Source organism: Podarcis tiliguerta (assembly GCF_965153285.1).
Source record: "Podarcis tiliguerta genome assembly, chromosome: 1".
Taxonomy (NCBI): Eukaryota; Metazoa; Chordata; class Lepidosauria; order Squamata; family Lacertidae; genus Podarcis; species Podarcis tiliguerta.
The window spans coordinates 92,129,644-92,146,304 of record NC_139534.1 but is presented as its reverse complement, the minus strand read 5'-3'; the positions used below and the strand labels follow the sequence as shown (position 1 = coordinate 92,146,304).

The following is a 16,661-nucleotide window of genomic DNA, read 5'->3' as shown; positions in this document are numbered from 1 at the left end:
CAGGGGTAGGGAATGTATAGCCCTCCAGATGTTGTTGGACTCCCCAACTCCCAGCACGGCCTATGGTCAGGGATGATGGGAAATGTAGTTCAACAACATGTGGAGGACCACAGGTTGATTTATACAGTTTAGAAACACATTTTGCTTTGTTGTTGTTGTTCCCCTCCCTTGTCCAGTTATCCTTCTGAAAGCTTCCCTCACCCTCTCAACAAGAAATATTTAATATTATCTAAACATAATCTGAGAAGCTTAAAGGCTCTTATGAACTAAGATCATGGTTATAGTTTTCTCTTCTTTTTTCCTGGTGATTTTGGATGAAGTGTACATGTCAAGAGAGAATTAAAGTTGGCTTTGATGAGCACTTCTGTGCTGAAGGTAGATCACTTGTACTCAGTGCTACTTTTCTAGAAAAAGAGGGGCCGGAACTCACCACGGACACTGCCCGCATTCTCTTAGAATGGCAATGATGCCCACCTGACAGGTGGAAGAACTGAGTTGGTGGGATTCTTTGGTGGAAGTGGTAAAGCAAACCGATACACATTGAGTAGCGCATGGCACTGAATCAACGCAGTGCTGACCATAGCCTGGATAAAGAGGATAAATATCATTGTAACAAGGCATGCCATTTAATTTCTTTAAATATACATACACATGCCATCTAAAAAAGCTTTAAAAAATAAGCTAGCATTCTTAGTGCCTAAGAAAACAAGTTACACCCTATGTTTATAAGTCCCCCCCCCCCTTTTATGGAAAATTCTCCAGTCATATCGGTGATGCACATGCAACCAGCAACAACTGTGGAAATGTTATTGCAGTTGATGCATGTGGAAGCACACCTAATGCCTGCATGGGAGGCAGCTCCTTCAAGGCATGGCCTGCTGTTGTTTTCCTCACTCCTTTTCAAGCACAGGCCTGTACCCAAAGCACTTTATAAAAGCCTTGCCTGTATTGCTTACTACTGCTGGTATTTTCCTGCTCTCAGGGGTTGCTGCCATTTGAAAGAGATCACCACAGCGCCAGATAGGTGGATGCATACTCCCTTTCACCACTGACAGCCATGATCTCTGCCTTTCCTCCATAGATCATTTGTCTAATCCTCTTTAAAAGCTTTGGGGGGTGGAGAGAGAAATTCATAGAGGAGCGCGCTATTGACAGCTACTAGCCATGATGGCTATGCTCTGCCTCTGCAGCTCCGGTGCTGAAAATAACAGGAAAAGGTGTTATTGTGCTCAGATCTTGCTTGATGCCTGTGGCCTTCTGGTTGTCCACTGGGAGAACAGGCTGCTGAACTAGATGGACCATTGGCCTGATCCAGCAAACTATTCTGGATGTTTTTAGATCTGGGGCAGTTGAAGTCTTGAGTGGGTGGTTCATAGTAGATTGTCAGGGATTTCTGACTATTGACACTCGACCAGCCCATTACTGTCTCTTGGCACTGGTGTAACACCTGCTCTGCTTTTGCTTATTCAGATGGAATGGATTGATGGAGTGTGATGTCATCAGAGCATGGATGACACCTTGTCCCCAATCCCTAACATATTTTGGAAGTGCAGCACTGAGGGAGACCAAAGGCAATTGGAACAGGCCATCTGCTCAAAGGCATGCTCAGCAAGCCACCCCCACCCCCTGCAGTCATTCTAGATGACTCAGGACAGTGTTTTAAGAGCGGACTAATTTGAAAAATAAGATTTCTCTATTTGCAGAAAGGAAGTTGGTGCCCCTTAGCCCTATTTCTGTACTGCTGGCAATTTGCACATTGCAGGGAAAGTTATTCCCTCTCCAGGCTGCCCTGTATTTGGTAGGTTAAGTTATTTTTGTCTCCAGAATAATGCCTAGCTCGAAACACCTACCCGCAGCACTCATAGCAGTTGCTAATGGCAATCATGGCTTTCCTTGTGCAGAGTCATGGAACAGGTGTGATGTCAATGGGTTTAAATGTGACATTTCTTGGAAATGGGCAGTTTTGGCTGCTTTGGTTCAGTTCTTGCTTTGCCTGAAAGGGGAAAATGTGAGTCTCTCTGGGGAAGGTTTATGCTCAGAGCTCATACCAGGAATGCCTGCCTTATCCATTTTGATTAAGGATCCATCCCAGGTATTCTAAGCACTCTTTTATTGTGTAGCAGTGCAACATAACACTGAGTTATGGTGCGCTGGTCTTACATTGCCAACTGTCTTTTCTCATAACTGCATTCTTTGACCTTCCTTCCTTTCCCTGCAGGGATCAAATTTGCCTCTGTGCAGCACAACAAAATTCATATTGTGCTTTATAAAATTAAATCACGAAAGGATGAGAAGAAACATCTAAAGGCACAAATAAATAACCTTCAAGTGCCTTAGATTATTAGTGGGAGAGATTTATATGTGCACGCAACTCTCCCACTAAAACCGATGGGACTTGAAAATTGCTTAACGGTGCCTCAGAGTGCTATGTTAAGGATTTGTGGTGATGTGTGTTTCTAGCCTGTTTAATATGCTTTCACCATATCTGTGGACCAGTAGCACTTTTAAGGTAAGTTTTCTGGAAGTCAGAAAGACTTACATCTAATTTCCATCTTCATCCCTCCCATTTAAAGTTGCTGTGGCTTAATGGTGGCGTTCTGGAGCTGTGCACAAGAGTGTTTTGAATAAATAATGTTGATGCTCACTGTACACCTTATGCCAATGCTTCTCTTCATTCTGCCTTTCTAGGCACGAGTCGGTCTCTGTCCTCTCATCTGCGCCAGTGCTGTCATCGGACAGTGACAAAGATGGTGAAGATGAAGGGAATGAGGAAGATGAGCTACATGGGCTGCAGTCCTTCCAAGTGCAGACTAATGGCAACCCTGAAAGGGATTCAGGTATATGGGAAGAGGAGCATGTGGTATTCTGGAAGGAAGTTTAACCCGAAGATAGGGAATAAAGCAAGAACCAGGAGAGAAGCTGACAGCTGGGCTTGCACAGTTCCTTGCTGTTTTCTCCACACAGCCCTCATGGTCCTTGCAAGGAGAATGTACTGTGTACCAGCAGTGCACAAGCACACTTGGCAACCATTCCTCACAATTGTGCCAGCACGCGTTTCCAATTCTTACAGAGTGTTTCTCCAAACAGTTGTGGCCCTGGAGTAATTCATGTAGAGAGAGTATGGCAGAAAATGACTCAGAATGAACCCGGCACGAAATCTAGGACAATGGCTATATGAGATTGTCCAACTGAATGTATATCTGTGCCAACAGCTGACAAAGCTGAGACGGGAAGTTGGTGCTGTTATTTCCACTAGGGAATCATAAGAATTCTAAGCAGGTTACTACTTAATTAACCTACTAAAACGAGTGATATGTGCATGCGTATATTCATAGGGCTTAAAAAGAAATGGGTTCTGTTGTGATTTATCTTTGTTTAATCAAAGATGTTGCACACAGATTGTGTGTGAAAGAGCTTTGTGATTGTGGGAAGAAAATCAGCTTTGTTGACTTGTGTATTTTTCTCCTCCTAGATCCAGATCTTTCTCTTTCAAGAAGCTTTTCCCACTGGGAAATGAGGAGGGTGAGTTTTCAATACATTATAAAAAACCCAACACCTCTGAAATGTAAGAACAACAGCTGAAGAGCAGATGGACATTCACAGAGTCAGCCTGCCCTAAGATGCATGATACATTGATGTAGTCTTCACACCACGCCTTTTCTATTGCCTGCCAATTTCTAAATGCCCAGGCATACACAGATTCAATTACCAGTCTATCTAGCAGCTTCAGCTTCTCCAGTGCACCGACTGTGTGGAGGTTGTTACCTGCTAGGTACAAGATGTACCTCTTTGTTGTGTTAGGCTCTCCACTGCAGATCTCCTTAAAGAGGCTGAGGACTGCTGAGAAGATGTCATTTATTCTTAGAAAGCTGGTTGGCATTGAGAGGCATATATTCTGAGAGTGCCATGGATGCTTCAAATAGGAATGTGTTCCCAAAACGGAATGGATCATGTCTGAATTGGTAATACCACCTTGCCACCTATTTCAAGACAAGCTTGTTCATCAGCTTGTCAGCTATGCAGGTAGCAGAGCTTACATCCTGCGTGCTAGCAGGGAAAACCAAAGTGAACACAACTGACTTGTTATCTGCAAACCAATAATTATGATTTGTCATGACATGTGAATGCAACCAGTGCCCCTTGAGGCTTAATGCCATCAGAAATGGTATAAGATGCCCATCCCTCTCCCCCCCCCCCCCGCCTGGTTTATATCAAGCTAAACTCTTAGTCCTCTGACACCAATTAAATATTTTACTCAAAAGTGCAGTAGGAGCACCCTATCTCCTCAGCTGATCAGAGGTCATTGTGCTCGGCCAAACCCTTTTTGCAGACAGGGACACATTTGGAAATCTACAGCTATCACAAGCATCGCAAAATGTCCATTTGATAGCAGAAAATTGGTGATGTGCATAACTCCGCCCCTAAATCAGGCAAAACAGATAAAACATAATTTTTTAAAATTGACCAGGAGTCTTGCGTGGATGGAGGGGTGCCTGAGCACTGTGGTGCCCGTGTTTTTCTAGGAAAAACAGGGAGAAGCTGCCCAGGACCAATCAAGCAGCAGTTGTCTGTTCTATTGAAATCCAAGGTCTTTCAGATATCCCAAGGTTTTGCACTGGTGGGTGAAACTAGATACTGCTGAAAATATGTGTAATGTTTAAATAACTGCACAACAATATAGTGAGGACATGTCCTTTCTTGTTGCCTTATCTCTCTGATTTTGTTCTGACTGTCCTTTTTAAGAGATCTTATTTTGGCCTTGCCTTTTCATCTCCTTTTTTTTTTGCTATGATAACTCTGTGGCATTCTGCTCCTCTGAGCAGATTCATTAACAATTAAGTCCTGCTCCTTTGGCATTGCTTTTTACAAGTTACTTCATTTTCCTTTAGGCAAAAGAGATGGCAATGATTCAGTGTTCGGAGGCCACCATGAGCAAGGCGCCTCGGCAGCGTGGTCGTTGGTCGCAACCCACAGGCAGCCTAGAGATGACGGTTAAATCCATGCTTGACTTGCGGCAGCTGGAGTCTTTCTCCGTCTCCCGCTCTGCCAGCCGAGATTCTCTTTCCCAGGTCAGCAATGGGGATGACCAAGAAGAGCGTCCTGATCTCCCTCTGTGTGTCAATAATGTAAGAGCTTCCCTTCTTAATGCAAGAGATGAGAAACTGCCACATGGGAGGGATGGCGTTCTGCAACGAAGTCTCTGACCTTTTTGAATTCTGACCAGGGGATACTATAATATGATAATATTATGTGGGTAGTAAAGCAGTGCAGTGTGGGTTAGTGCATTGGATCCTGCTCTGGGCTTTAGATGGAGCAGCCATCGAGACCAATCAGCTGCCAGACCAATGTTTGCTGGGAATTGTAGGAATATAAAAACCATGAATAAAAGATATTTCTGCTTCTTTGCTCCTTAGAACAGAATCAGTAGCCTGACTGGCAGGCAGGTGGATATGGCTAATGAGTTGGCTCATGCCTTTCTGAAGTGGCCATGTTAACTGCAGTTTTTCTGCATGTTGCTTTACCAAAGCTAAACTAGCTTTGTTTCTGCATTGATATTCTAGGCTGGAGGCTCTGCAGCTCCTCAGGAAAACCAGCCTTGTGTTCGACCCCAAGTTATTCGCCTTGTGTCCTGTGAAGGGGGGATTTTCCCCCAGGAACTGGAACCTTCGGAGAGCGAGGAATGTGTCATCTACCCAGAACAAGATGAGATTCACCCTGCAGATGTTAGCAGGTAAAAAAAATAAATTCCTTTTTTGCGCCTTGCTTTTAGCGAATTGAGGTTGTATGCCCGCCCCCCCTTCCCCAAAGGAAAAATAATAATAATGATTTGATGATCTGGGTGAGGCACCATGCTGTCCGCCACATTCCAAAGTTACTGGTGGGTTTTATAAATGTTGGCCTGACTGTAGCATGCAGGCCGCAATGAGATGAGGCCCGTTAACATAATCTTTGCTTGTAAGCAAGTCATACATATGAACTACCGCTGCCAGATTTCTCCTTGGATGACTGTCTTGTGAGTTTCTTGTCCTCTCCTGCTCTCCGTCCTCTTCTTTCACGCTTGCCTGGTTTTGAATTTAGTAAGAGAATGCCCGAGCTTGTTCTTGAAACAACTAAAACAGTGGTTGTTTGGAGATGCCACTAACATGACTTGGAGGAGTCATGCGGTATAATAAAAATATTGGAAGAAACCGGAGAGACTTCGGCCTGCTTCCAGCGATCTCTCCCTTAATTATAACATTTAACTCTCCCTTCCCTCTGTAGCTGTTTCATTTCCTCGGCTTCCAACGTACAGTGTTACGATTGTGGGCTGTGGATGTGCCTCCACAAGCTGTTACACTGAAGGGTGCTTTTTTATATATATAAAAAGGCTGACTATTAGTGCTCTTCCCACCTCACCTCACCCCCCACCCCGCCACTTCTGCTGTATGTTTCTAATGTTATAGTTCTAAGATTTAAACAGAGCAGATTGTGGACTCCTGGAGCTGTCAGGCAGTGGGGGGAGGCCATTCTGGGCAGCGTTTGGAAGCCTGATGGACACGGCACTCACAGAACTTGCAAGCTGCGGTACAGTTAGTGTAAATAATATTCTCAGCATTAGTGACCTTCATGCTTGAGTTCAATCGCAGTGACTAGGAGGATTTAAACATAAAAGAACTCCCAAGTATTCCATAAACAGAAAGCCTTTTCTTTCAGCCACGGAGCTAAGAGAAGCTGCGTTAAGCTAAACATACACTGCTGGAGTTAGGGCCGAGAACTGTTGTCATGGTGATGTGTGGAGTCTCTTAAAATGCCATATGCAAACTGGTTTTTCCTCTCATTGGCTTGGTTATCCGTAAGGATTTTCACATATGGCATAGACACAGATGGTAGGCCTCAATTTTTCTGTGGATGTGGCTCTTGAGTGTCTTTTAGTTGATGAGGAAAATAAGAGAGAGAGAGAGAGAAAGAGAGAGGGAATATAATGGAAATGGAAGGGGAAAGTCAAAATGTCACTGTCCAAGCTCTATGAAGTGCAAAATAATTGTGCATAAATGGTGAAAAGGTTAGGCTTTACAAAACTTATTTTTTGCAATGGTGGGAAGCTAGTAGCACAGGTAAGGTCTTTAAGAGTGTAATAGTTTAAAAGTTGTCAATGCTGGTTCTCACACTTGATTCTTCCCCTCTCTCTCAGCGAGTTCCAGGTAAAAGCACTTCCCCATGGGAAACTAGGTAGAGGCTACCACAGCAACGGGTGCCCAGATAAACACAGCCCTGACAGTGCCTGCTCCGTGGATTACAGCAGCAGCCGCCTCTCGAGCCCTAATGAAGGTGAGATATTTTTAACTATTTGGACTTGTGCCCCACCCCCATTCTGAAAACGTCAGCAAGATGCTACCTACAGTTAGCAGGGACAAGAAGGAGTTAAAATGAAATATATAAAACCAAAACAAGTACCACACCAGGCCAGCTTAATCTTGGCCACCAGAAAGCATTTCAGATGAAAAGGCCTTGCTTGCTTCTGATACTTGTTTGAAATACTGGCAGACATTTGACTTTCTCTGATATTCTCATTGCACCTTAGTGGGTGACTGAATATCTTTCTTCTGTGGTACCTCCAGGTTTGCCCTACTGGGGGAACTGATATACAGAGGCTCTCCTGGACCAGAGCTACAACTAGCAGCTGGTGCATGGCCACTGCTGCAAACAACCATCTCCTAAGTTCCTTTCCCCACCCCACCCCCAAAATATGTATATGCGAAATCCCAAACCAGGATTTGCCCCTTTCTCTCAGGAACCCCACCCCCCAAAAAACATTTAGAGCTAAACAGCACCATTCACACAAAAAACTCTCAACCACATTACCAAATGGGCAAAGGGAGCTTTCTTTCCTCAATGCCAAACAGCAAGCGCAGTGGGCAGAGCCACAGAAAAAGGCACCAAATGGAAGCAGCTGCTGGAATGGAATAATTGAGAGCATGCTTAGAGTGCACTGCTGACTCTTCCTTTCGAATTTGGCATTGCAGCTTTATCTGTCCAATATCTGATGTCGTTTGATGGACACAGGTGGGTGTGGTTTGGGCCAAACTGAATGAGGAGACCTGGTGGGCCAGTTTAAGTTTGAGGTTCTCGTATGGATTGACTACTGGGGAGGGTTGTGGGAGAGGACTTGTTCAAGCAGCTAACAACTTATTGTAAGTACCCAAGAGAAGGGTGGCATGCAGAATTCAGGGTTAAATAAACAGTGGGGTGTTAAAAATAAATAAATCCCCCCTCTCTGTATTAAACAAGAATTTCTCAGGAATCAGGAAAGGCCACCTTTTCCCTGTTCTACTTTCCTGAACTCCCACCATTCCTACATAGGAATAAAATGCTCCAAGTTCAGGGCCAACCACAAACCTGAACCCTCTCCCTGCAATCTACATTGTTGTGCAAGTTATGTTTGTGTCATGTTCTCCACTTTAGATTCTGAGAGTACAGAACCTCTTAGTGTGGATGGTACGTCCGATCTGGATGAACAGGTGGGAGAAGAGGATGAGGAGGATGTCAGCACTGGTGTGTTGGAAGGAGATGTCCCCAGGACTCCAGATCAGGAGAAGTTCCTCAAGCAGCATTTTGAGACCCTGGCCAGTAACGGTGAAAAGGGTACATTTTCAAAACCAGTGGCAACTCTTGACCTTTTTGTGATTCTCCCAAATGTATTCCTACTAAATCTACTTTAGACTATCAGTGTCCCCACCTGTTGTGACTCTCCTGTGACAACTGTGGAAGCAAATGTCATTGGCAGAATAGAGAAAATAATACCTGTAGACCTCCTGCAAGTTTGGTGGCACAATGAATGGAGCCTTGTCAAAATGGAAGCTTCCTCTTTTTTGCTGACCTATGGGCAAAGTAATACAGTACTGACTTGACTCATCTGTTTGTCCTGGGAATTGAGTAGAAATGCAGTGGCCCCTAGTGGTAGACTTTGCAATGTTAAACGTTGTGATGAAGCGTAGAATTGTAAGAACAAGAGTATCTGGCACCTTAAAGACTAACCAGTTGATTGTGGCATAAGCTCTGATGGACTAGAGTCCATTGCAATTCATTCATTCATAAAATATGTATATGCTACTATGTCAGAAAAACATGTATCAAAGCAGTCTACAGCAACAAAACTGTACAATGAAAACCTCCTAATTTGTGTACATTTCCCCCCTTTTAATTCGAAGGTGGATCATGTAGGACCCTGGAGAGAACGGAAAACAGTATTTCTTCTCGCTTTCTGTCCCAGTCTCCTGCTCTCAGGTACAGTCACAGCTTTCCTTACTGCTGGATAGTCCGGCCTTGCTTTGGCTCAGGCATGACAGCCTCATCTCTTTAACTTTCTGCTCCTGGTGCACCTTAGCAAAAAAGGCTTGCTCTTCTGAAGAGCCAGGTCTTTCTCTATAAAAAGACTGCGTCTGTTTTGGGAGGGTGATTTGGAAAGGCCCAAGTACCCCAATGCTCAATCATGGTGGCTGTCTTTGCTTCTCTTTCTTCAGTCTTCCTGTGAACTTCACAGCTGTGTCGATGAATCCATTTTAGCTGATATAAGAACTAAATTTTGCCATGTGGTTTACCCTTCACCATTTATGCGCTATAAAATGATTTTGCATTTCATTCAGCTTGGACAGTGAAAAAATCTTATTCAGTCTTGCTTTACCAATGAGCTTTAATCTGGTTTTCTTCCATTAGCAAACTCCTTGTTTTGCTGACTAAGCTCCAGACACTGCATTAGTTTTTTTACAAAATTATTATTTCAGGAAGCCTGTTAAATCTGATGGGGGTTGGAAATTGTGATCTTGTGTATTAGAAAAGGGCGTCTATGAATGTTAGGGTTTACTGAGCACATGGTTCTGGTTTTTTGCTAAAGCAGCAAACAGAAGAGCAGTCTGCCCTGATTGCCTACAACTGTATGCTGAGGCCTTTAGGTTAGTGCTAACATCCTGCTTTTCAGGTAGAAGAGGAGACGGAAAAGCAGGCACAGATATCCCATGAGTACAGGTCTCTTTCTCTAGAGAGTTTAAGTGAGGGCCTGAATCCAGTAGCATGCTGAGCTGAGAAACCTTAACCCTGATTATAACTATGGCTTATCTTCCCTTGCTGAAACCTCTCTGTTTCCCTCCTTTCACTTAACCCTCCTATATAGTAGTCTTGTCTATGATTAGTCTATGTTCACCATACATCCAAGGGGAAAATGTGTTTGTATGAGGATTTTGGCAGTAAGAGCTTGTCTTGTTGCCATGTAGGATCATAGAAATGTAGGGTTGGAAGGGACCCCTAGGGTCATCTAGTCCAACCCCCTTAAATACAGGAACCACAGCCCCAAATTAGCTACATAGCACTGTTTTATTTTTATTTCAAATGGTGATGGTATTGTGATTTTATATATCCTGCCCTGTCTTTGTCTCTATAGGCAACTGTCACTTTCTTCATCAAATCTGGTATTGGATCGGAAGCCCGCTGAGTTGCCTGACTTTCAGAAGCAAGTTTCTGCTGAACTGCTGAAAAATGGGCTTGACCACCAGAACGTGGCCCTGGAGAATGGCATCTTCCAAAACGATGTTAATTCATTTAGATCACTCTATATGCAGAGAAAGAGGAAACCTGCGTTAGAGATCAACAGGGGTCCTGGAAGACCACCTGGGCCTTTCCCCGATAGTGATGGGGCAGTGGTGATGAGGAAATCCCAGTCAGTTCATGACCTTGTTCATAATGGTAAGGAAGTGGCTGGGTATTGTGGAAATCGTTAAAAGCAAAAGGCCTCCAAAATAGAAATCTGCCCAGCATTGGAGATGAGAGCCAATTATCTACCAGCTTTGGAGCCGGGCGGGGGAGATAGTCCCTGTCAACACCACAGGTACCTCCTCTATGCCTTGCGGGTGACCTGAGCTGGAGAAACGCAGAAAGAATTGCTGTCACTGGTGACGGCAAGAGGAGGACTTAACCTGCTTCCTCTGGAAAGCACAAATTGTTTAAAGGTGTTAGAGATACTAGGAGCAGTTCACCTGGAAATTCCTTTACGGGAACTCAAGCGAAAGTCATGGAATCACCGTTTATTTTAGTGCAGCTTGTGCAGATAACACTCCTAGTGAAACACTCCCACTTACAGCCTTAGTGTGGTTTTGCATGTATAACTGGGGCTGCTTTTACTTTGTGTGATGCTCTGCATCAATCAAAGAAGCATTCCACACCTACTTTTATTAATACTCCTATGAGTCCCAAGCCATCGTTTGTAGCCCTCTGACTGCTTTTTGCTGTAAAGCAAACACATTTTTTTTGCAAATACAAGGTGGCGTTTGCAATAATCCCCATCACACAGAGCAAAGGTTAAAACAGTACATGCAGTGCTATCTCTGGTCACATACTGAGTCAGAAATTGAGACAACAGGGTGTCTGGAACACGGGGCAGTTGCTCAACATGATTCCCTGAACATAGTTGTTTTGTCTAGTGCTTCATCCAGGAGCTGAAATGAAATAGTAATGACATTAAAAAGCTGGAGCTATTTTGATTGCCTCCAGACCAGTTTTGTGCACTTATTTCTTCCATTTCCACAGATAAGGTTCCAGGAGGGATGCCTTCTGCTAGGCAACGTCCTCAGACCCTAATGGTAGGTGAGAAAGATCCAAGGTCCAATAGCTGTCGGGTTCTGTCTGCAACTCTATTGAAGACAGATGGCTCCAGCTCTCTGCAAGCCAAAGACAGCAAAGCTGCAAAACCAAAGTCCTACATGAGCCCCACCACTAGCTTCATGGCCAAGATGTCCCGCAGCGTATCTGTGGGAGAGAATCTATGCCTTGGCGACTCTGCAGAACACCTGGCTGAGGTGAAGGTCAGCCCTCAAGTACCAGAGAAGACACAGTTGAATCCTTTAGGGGACACTGAGAAGAACAAGCCGCTTGTGAAGGAGAATGGCCTCGTGAAACTTCCTCTTCAGCAAGCTACAAGTTCTTCATCACCCAAATCCTTTCACAGCAAGCTAGCTTCCAACCGAGCCCATTTGATCCTTGACATCCCCAAATCTCTGCCTGACAGACCGACTTTGGCTTCTTTCTCACCGACTGCCAAATCAAAACCACTGCTGGAATCTCCCCAGTCACCTGCTGGCACTGGTATAAAGAAGCACTCGTTTCCTGAAGGATGGGCCTCCAAGCTGGAAAACCAAGCAGCTGTGCCACTAGGCCTTGGTAAAAGTAGCCCAGCAGGTCCCTTTACAGAGACTCTAAAAGAGAACCGTACGTTCTTGAGGACCCAAGTCCAAGTCCAGCTTGAACCGGGGGCTACTAACCCCAAACTGAAAGAGTTTTCAGATGGTCTGCACCCAAAATCTCCAGAATACAGACCACTGAGATGCAAAGAGATAATTGGCAGCACTGGTTGTGTGCCGGAGAATCAGCTTGAGCTTTGCTCACGTGAACCAAGCAGGCCAAGGTCTCCCACAACTGTGGCAGCCCTGGCAGAGGACTCAGGTGTGCACGGATACCCATCTCTAATCTTCTTCCCCCTTCTGTCTCCTGTCTTTGTGAATCGCTTCACACTTCCATCACATTTCTTTACGTCCAGCTTCTGGCCTGTCTCGTCCTGTCTGCACCTGTCTCGTTCCATAAGCCATCCTTTCAATGGTGAGACATTTCAATCTGGCATTCATTTTTTTTCCTTTTCTGTCCTCAGTTTCTGCTTCCAGTTTGTCTTGTGTTCTGTGTTAGCTCTAGCAAATGTTGTGGCTCAAGCGACGATCCACTTGGTAGGACTAGCGCAAGAGTGAATATATAGTTTTAAAGTAAAGCTGTACACTGGGTGAAGGAAAACCTTTGCCTGACTTTCAGTGGTAAGGTTATTTATCATTTGTTTCATAATCTTCCATTGATCACTGCCAACAGTGTCTTCCTGTGCTCACTTGTAAAAAGGGAAATCCTGGACTGACACTAATGAGAGAAGGAACTCATTTATTATATATAGAGAACATGGCTGGCAAACAAAGCTAGCCAATGTGTAGTTGCTTTGCTACCCTTAATATCCTATGTGGGCATATTAGTTGAGTTAAAAATGGCAAGTTTTATTCAAGGTACCCTTGCTTATTTTAAATGTGCAGCCATTGCTGCTGAGGTGTGGGGAAAACCATGTCTGGAGCTTGTGGAAGTAAATTCCCACTGTTCTCAGGTTTTCCAAGCTGCTCCAGAGTGAAGTTTTGGAGTCCAGTTCTCTCTTGGAAAGATGTGCCTGCAGCATGTTTGGTTAGTTAGCTAACAGCAGCACAGGCCTTTTCTCAGTTGCATTTGATGGTTATATGCCATACAATGCTTGGTCATGTACCACAAGCCACTCCGAATGTTTTTTGACTTGGTTTATATTGAAGATTGGGGACGTGGGTGGCACTGTGGGTTAAACCACAGAGCCTAGGACTTGCCGATGAGAAGGTCGGCGGTTCGAATCCCCGTGACGGGGTGAGCTCCCGTTGCTCGGTCCCTGCTCCTGCCCACCTAGCAGTTCGAAAGCACGTCAAAGTGCAAGTAGATAAATAGGTACTGCTCCGGCGGGAAGGTAAACGGCGTTTCCGTACACTGCTCTGGTTCGCCAGAAGCGGCTTAGTCATACTGGCCACATGACCTGGAAGCTGCACCCCAGCTCCCTCGGCCACTAAAGTAAGATGAGCGCCGCAACCCCAGAGTCGGCCACGACTGGACCTAATGGTCAGGGGTCCCTTTACCTTTACCTATATTGAAGATCACCTGAAATAGAATCACTTTAACAGGAAGAGGCAATTAACGTTTTCCTAAGATGTAGCATGTTTCTTTACTGACACACCCCTGCAAATGGGTAAGGTGTGAAACATGAAGAGAGAGACGCTCACTAGAGTATGCTAAAAAGAAGTTTGATTTTTGTTAATATTCTGCCATCTCTGAGCAATGAAGGCAGCTAACAACCAATAAATCTACAAGACATCATAAAAGGCAACATGTAATGAATAAAACATCACAACATCCCTAAAGAAGATAAATGTAAGCTCAGTGTAAATAACAACCCCAAACCCCTTCCCATAAAGTATCATCAACATAAAGCAGCATTTAATAAGTCCACCTGAGTGACTGTTTTTCCTGTGTCAGGCTGTGCAGTTAATGCTGTGCAATTCCATAAAATTTGTATTGTGGCTAATATAAAAAGTGCTGCAACCAGATGAATAAAGCACAGGGCTCTGGGCAATAGGAGGGATGGATGGGAAACTGAGTTCTAATATTCTGTTCTGCTATTAACTTGCATGTAACTTTGGTACAAAGTTACCTAAACATCTGCTCTCAGTCTTTTCCCATCTGCTGGATGTGCACATACTTCTCACTGATAACAGTATGTTGAGATCTATGGAGGAAAATGCTGTGGGATTTGAAGTATGGTTACATAAAACAGCCATATGAAATTCATGTCTGAAGGTTCATTCTCACGGCTTCTGAAGTTTTATAGCTCTCATTCATCTATTTAAATAATTTTACCAACTTGCCTGTGTGTGTTTGTGCACACATGTTGGCATTCTTTGATTTCAACAGAATATAAATGCATAATGATCAATGGGAGAAATCCGCAGACAATAAGAAGAGAACAATTCGTGTTCTGATTTAGCAAGAGTAATAGACAAGATAATGGAAGACAATGTATTCACACTGTAAATTAACAAGAAGATGAAGACCATGTGGATCTGAGGCGTTAGCTGGCACCATTAACCTTCAATGAACCAACCCCTCTCCTTGTGTGTTTCCCCCACCCCCCAATTCAGAAACCCACAGACCTTTTGTTTTAACTTGTTATTTACTAGGAGGATTTTTAAGTGGCTCTCATGTGAGTTATGATGCGGGAGGACAGAATAAAGGTTGAATCATGCCTGTGTATGTGTGTCCCACTTCTATGTCTATCATCTTTGTCTCACTACATGCCTTCAGATGCCCGACCTTCCTTGGTTAATGAGTTGGCAACCGAGCAGACAAAGTTGCCTGCCTTTTAAATAAGGGCAGGATAGCAATGTACTGCTGAAATGTGCTTCCCTCAATCATCCCTCTACCCCATGTTGTTTCTCACCCTTAGAATGCTTATAAAAGAAATATGCTTCTTTGTTGCCTGTTTGAATTATGTTTCCTAATGTATAGTTAAGTTCTTTGTTTAGACAAGTATTTCTCAGACTTCTAATAACACTGGCACGCTGCTTTCTTAATTAAATTTGGAGGTAGATTTTTACACTTGCACTTCAGTTTAATTTTGGAGAGTAAGTATTTCCGTCCTCAGAGGAATCTACCGTGTGTTTCCTGCTTGTATCATGCTTGGGATCTGCCTCCTGATTGGAAAGAGGCAAGTCTGGAGCGATGGTTGGCAGCAGAAACGCGATGTGCAGCCTCTCATGATGGCAGGAAATAATCTGTATCTCTAAATACGGAATGGTTTGAATGATTCAATCACATATGATGCAGAGTTGTGGCAGAAATTCCTGTTACCATTGGAGGATTATTTGGAAGGAGGCTAGGTCAACAGCAGAGTGAATGGTGCAGTGAACAGCTTCCCCCTTTGGGATGGCTGCTTTGGCTTCACAGGATCTTTAAAACTATGAAGCTAATTTCTCACAGTGCATGTTTTTAACAGCCAGAGAAAATGTGCCACTGAAATGCTCATTATATCTTTGGGGGAAGAGATATTCAGGTGCAGCTATAGAAAATGCCCTCTTCCTAGGTGCAGCAATGCAGGCCACAACACCATTAAGACTGGCTCCCTTCAAAGGCTTAACAACTTCTCCTATGAGAGAAGTTGTTCTCTGTTCATGTAAGTGCATAGTATAGAATGAACAGTCTTATGCAAGGATTTAAAGAATTATTGAGATGGATGGGGGAGGCCAATGTATGAAATGGCTAGATTCTCTGCAGGGTTTCCCACCGTCTCAGGACAGTGGGCAGGGCTGGAATGGTACTTGTGTCCTACTTAGCGCCTTTGTATTCTGTCTCTCCGCCCCCCCCCCAACAGGAGGCTCTTCAGTCAGCATTGAGCAATGCAAGCACGTTGTGTCTGAGCTCCAAGACAGTATGCGCAAGGCCATCCATCTATACCATATGGTAAGTCACACTTTCATTCCAGCTGGTCACTTGGATCTTAATACTTATATGTGATTATCCTAGACTAATTGGAAACATATGGTTAAGACTGAAAGCAAAGGTCCTCTAAATTTTCGTTCTGGAGCAGATACCTGCGTACTTACAAGCCCTTTGAGTAGTTGTGTGGATCACCATTCTGTGGCAAGGAATGCTTCCAGATGGGAGTTTATTGTAGAATAGTGTTTCTCATGCACATGGGTGTTTTTTGCAGTGGTTACACAACGTTGTTGCCAAAATGCCAGGCCCCGCCCCCCAGCCCTTTATACATTTTGATCCGTATTTTCATTTCTGTAGAAAATCTGATAAGTAAAAACTGTTGAACTGTTTCTTTAAATCTAAAGGTTCATCATTGTTTCACCCAATGTGTATACCTTTAAGGGGCCAGAGCAAGGGCCAGAGCAATAATGAGATCCAGCTTCACAGCTGTGAAGCATAGCAGGTGCTGCTGAGTTGCATTGATTAGGCTGTGCAGTATATAAGGAGCAGCACCTAGCTCTGCCATTTACCCTGGGGGATGGGTTGGTGGTTGGGTCGTGTTT

The 16,661-nt window shown here is 44.1% G+C and overlaps 1 protein-coding gene across 11 annotated transcripts in view; it reads left to right on the top strand.

Annotated features, from left to right (window-relative positions):
* The window catches only part of MAPKBP1 (mitogen-activated protein kinase binding protein 1), a 119,496-nt gene that overhangs the window by 97,139 nt on the left and 5,696 nt on the right, over positions 1–16,661 (top strand). For 2 of the 11 annotated variants that reach the window (XM_083449692.1, XM_083449691.1), the window contains 10 exons: positions 2,689–2,837; positions 3,473–3,522; positions 4,890–5,126; positions 5,562–5,731; positions 7,172–7,308; positions 8,443–8,622; positions 9,189–9,264; positions 10,415–10,716; positions 11,557–12,468; positions 15,995–16,083. In XM_083449692.1, coding sequence (XP_083305818.1) covers positions 2,689–2,837; positions 3,473–3,522; positions 4,890–5,126; positions 5,562–5,731; positions 7,172–7,308; positions 8,443–8,622; positions 9,189–9,264; positions 10,415–10,716; positions 11,557–12,468; positions 15,995–16,083 — 2,302 coding nt within the window. Of the gene's footprint in view, positions 1–2,688; positions 2,838–3,472; positions 3,523–4,889; positions 5,127–5,561; positions 5,732–7,171; positions 7,309–8,442; positions 8,623–9,188; positions 9,265–10,414; positions 10,717–11,556; positions 12,622–15,994; positions 16,084–16,661 lie in introns of all 11 variants that reach the window. The other 9 variants (XM_083449693.1, XM_083449694.1, XM_083449689.1 and 6 more) reach the window with 5 other exon arrangements.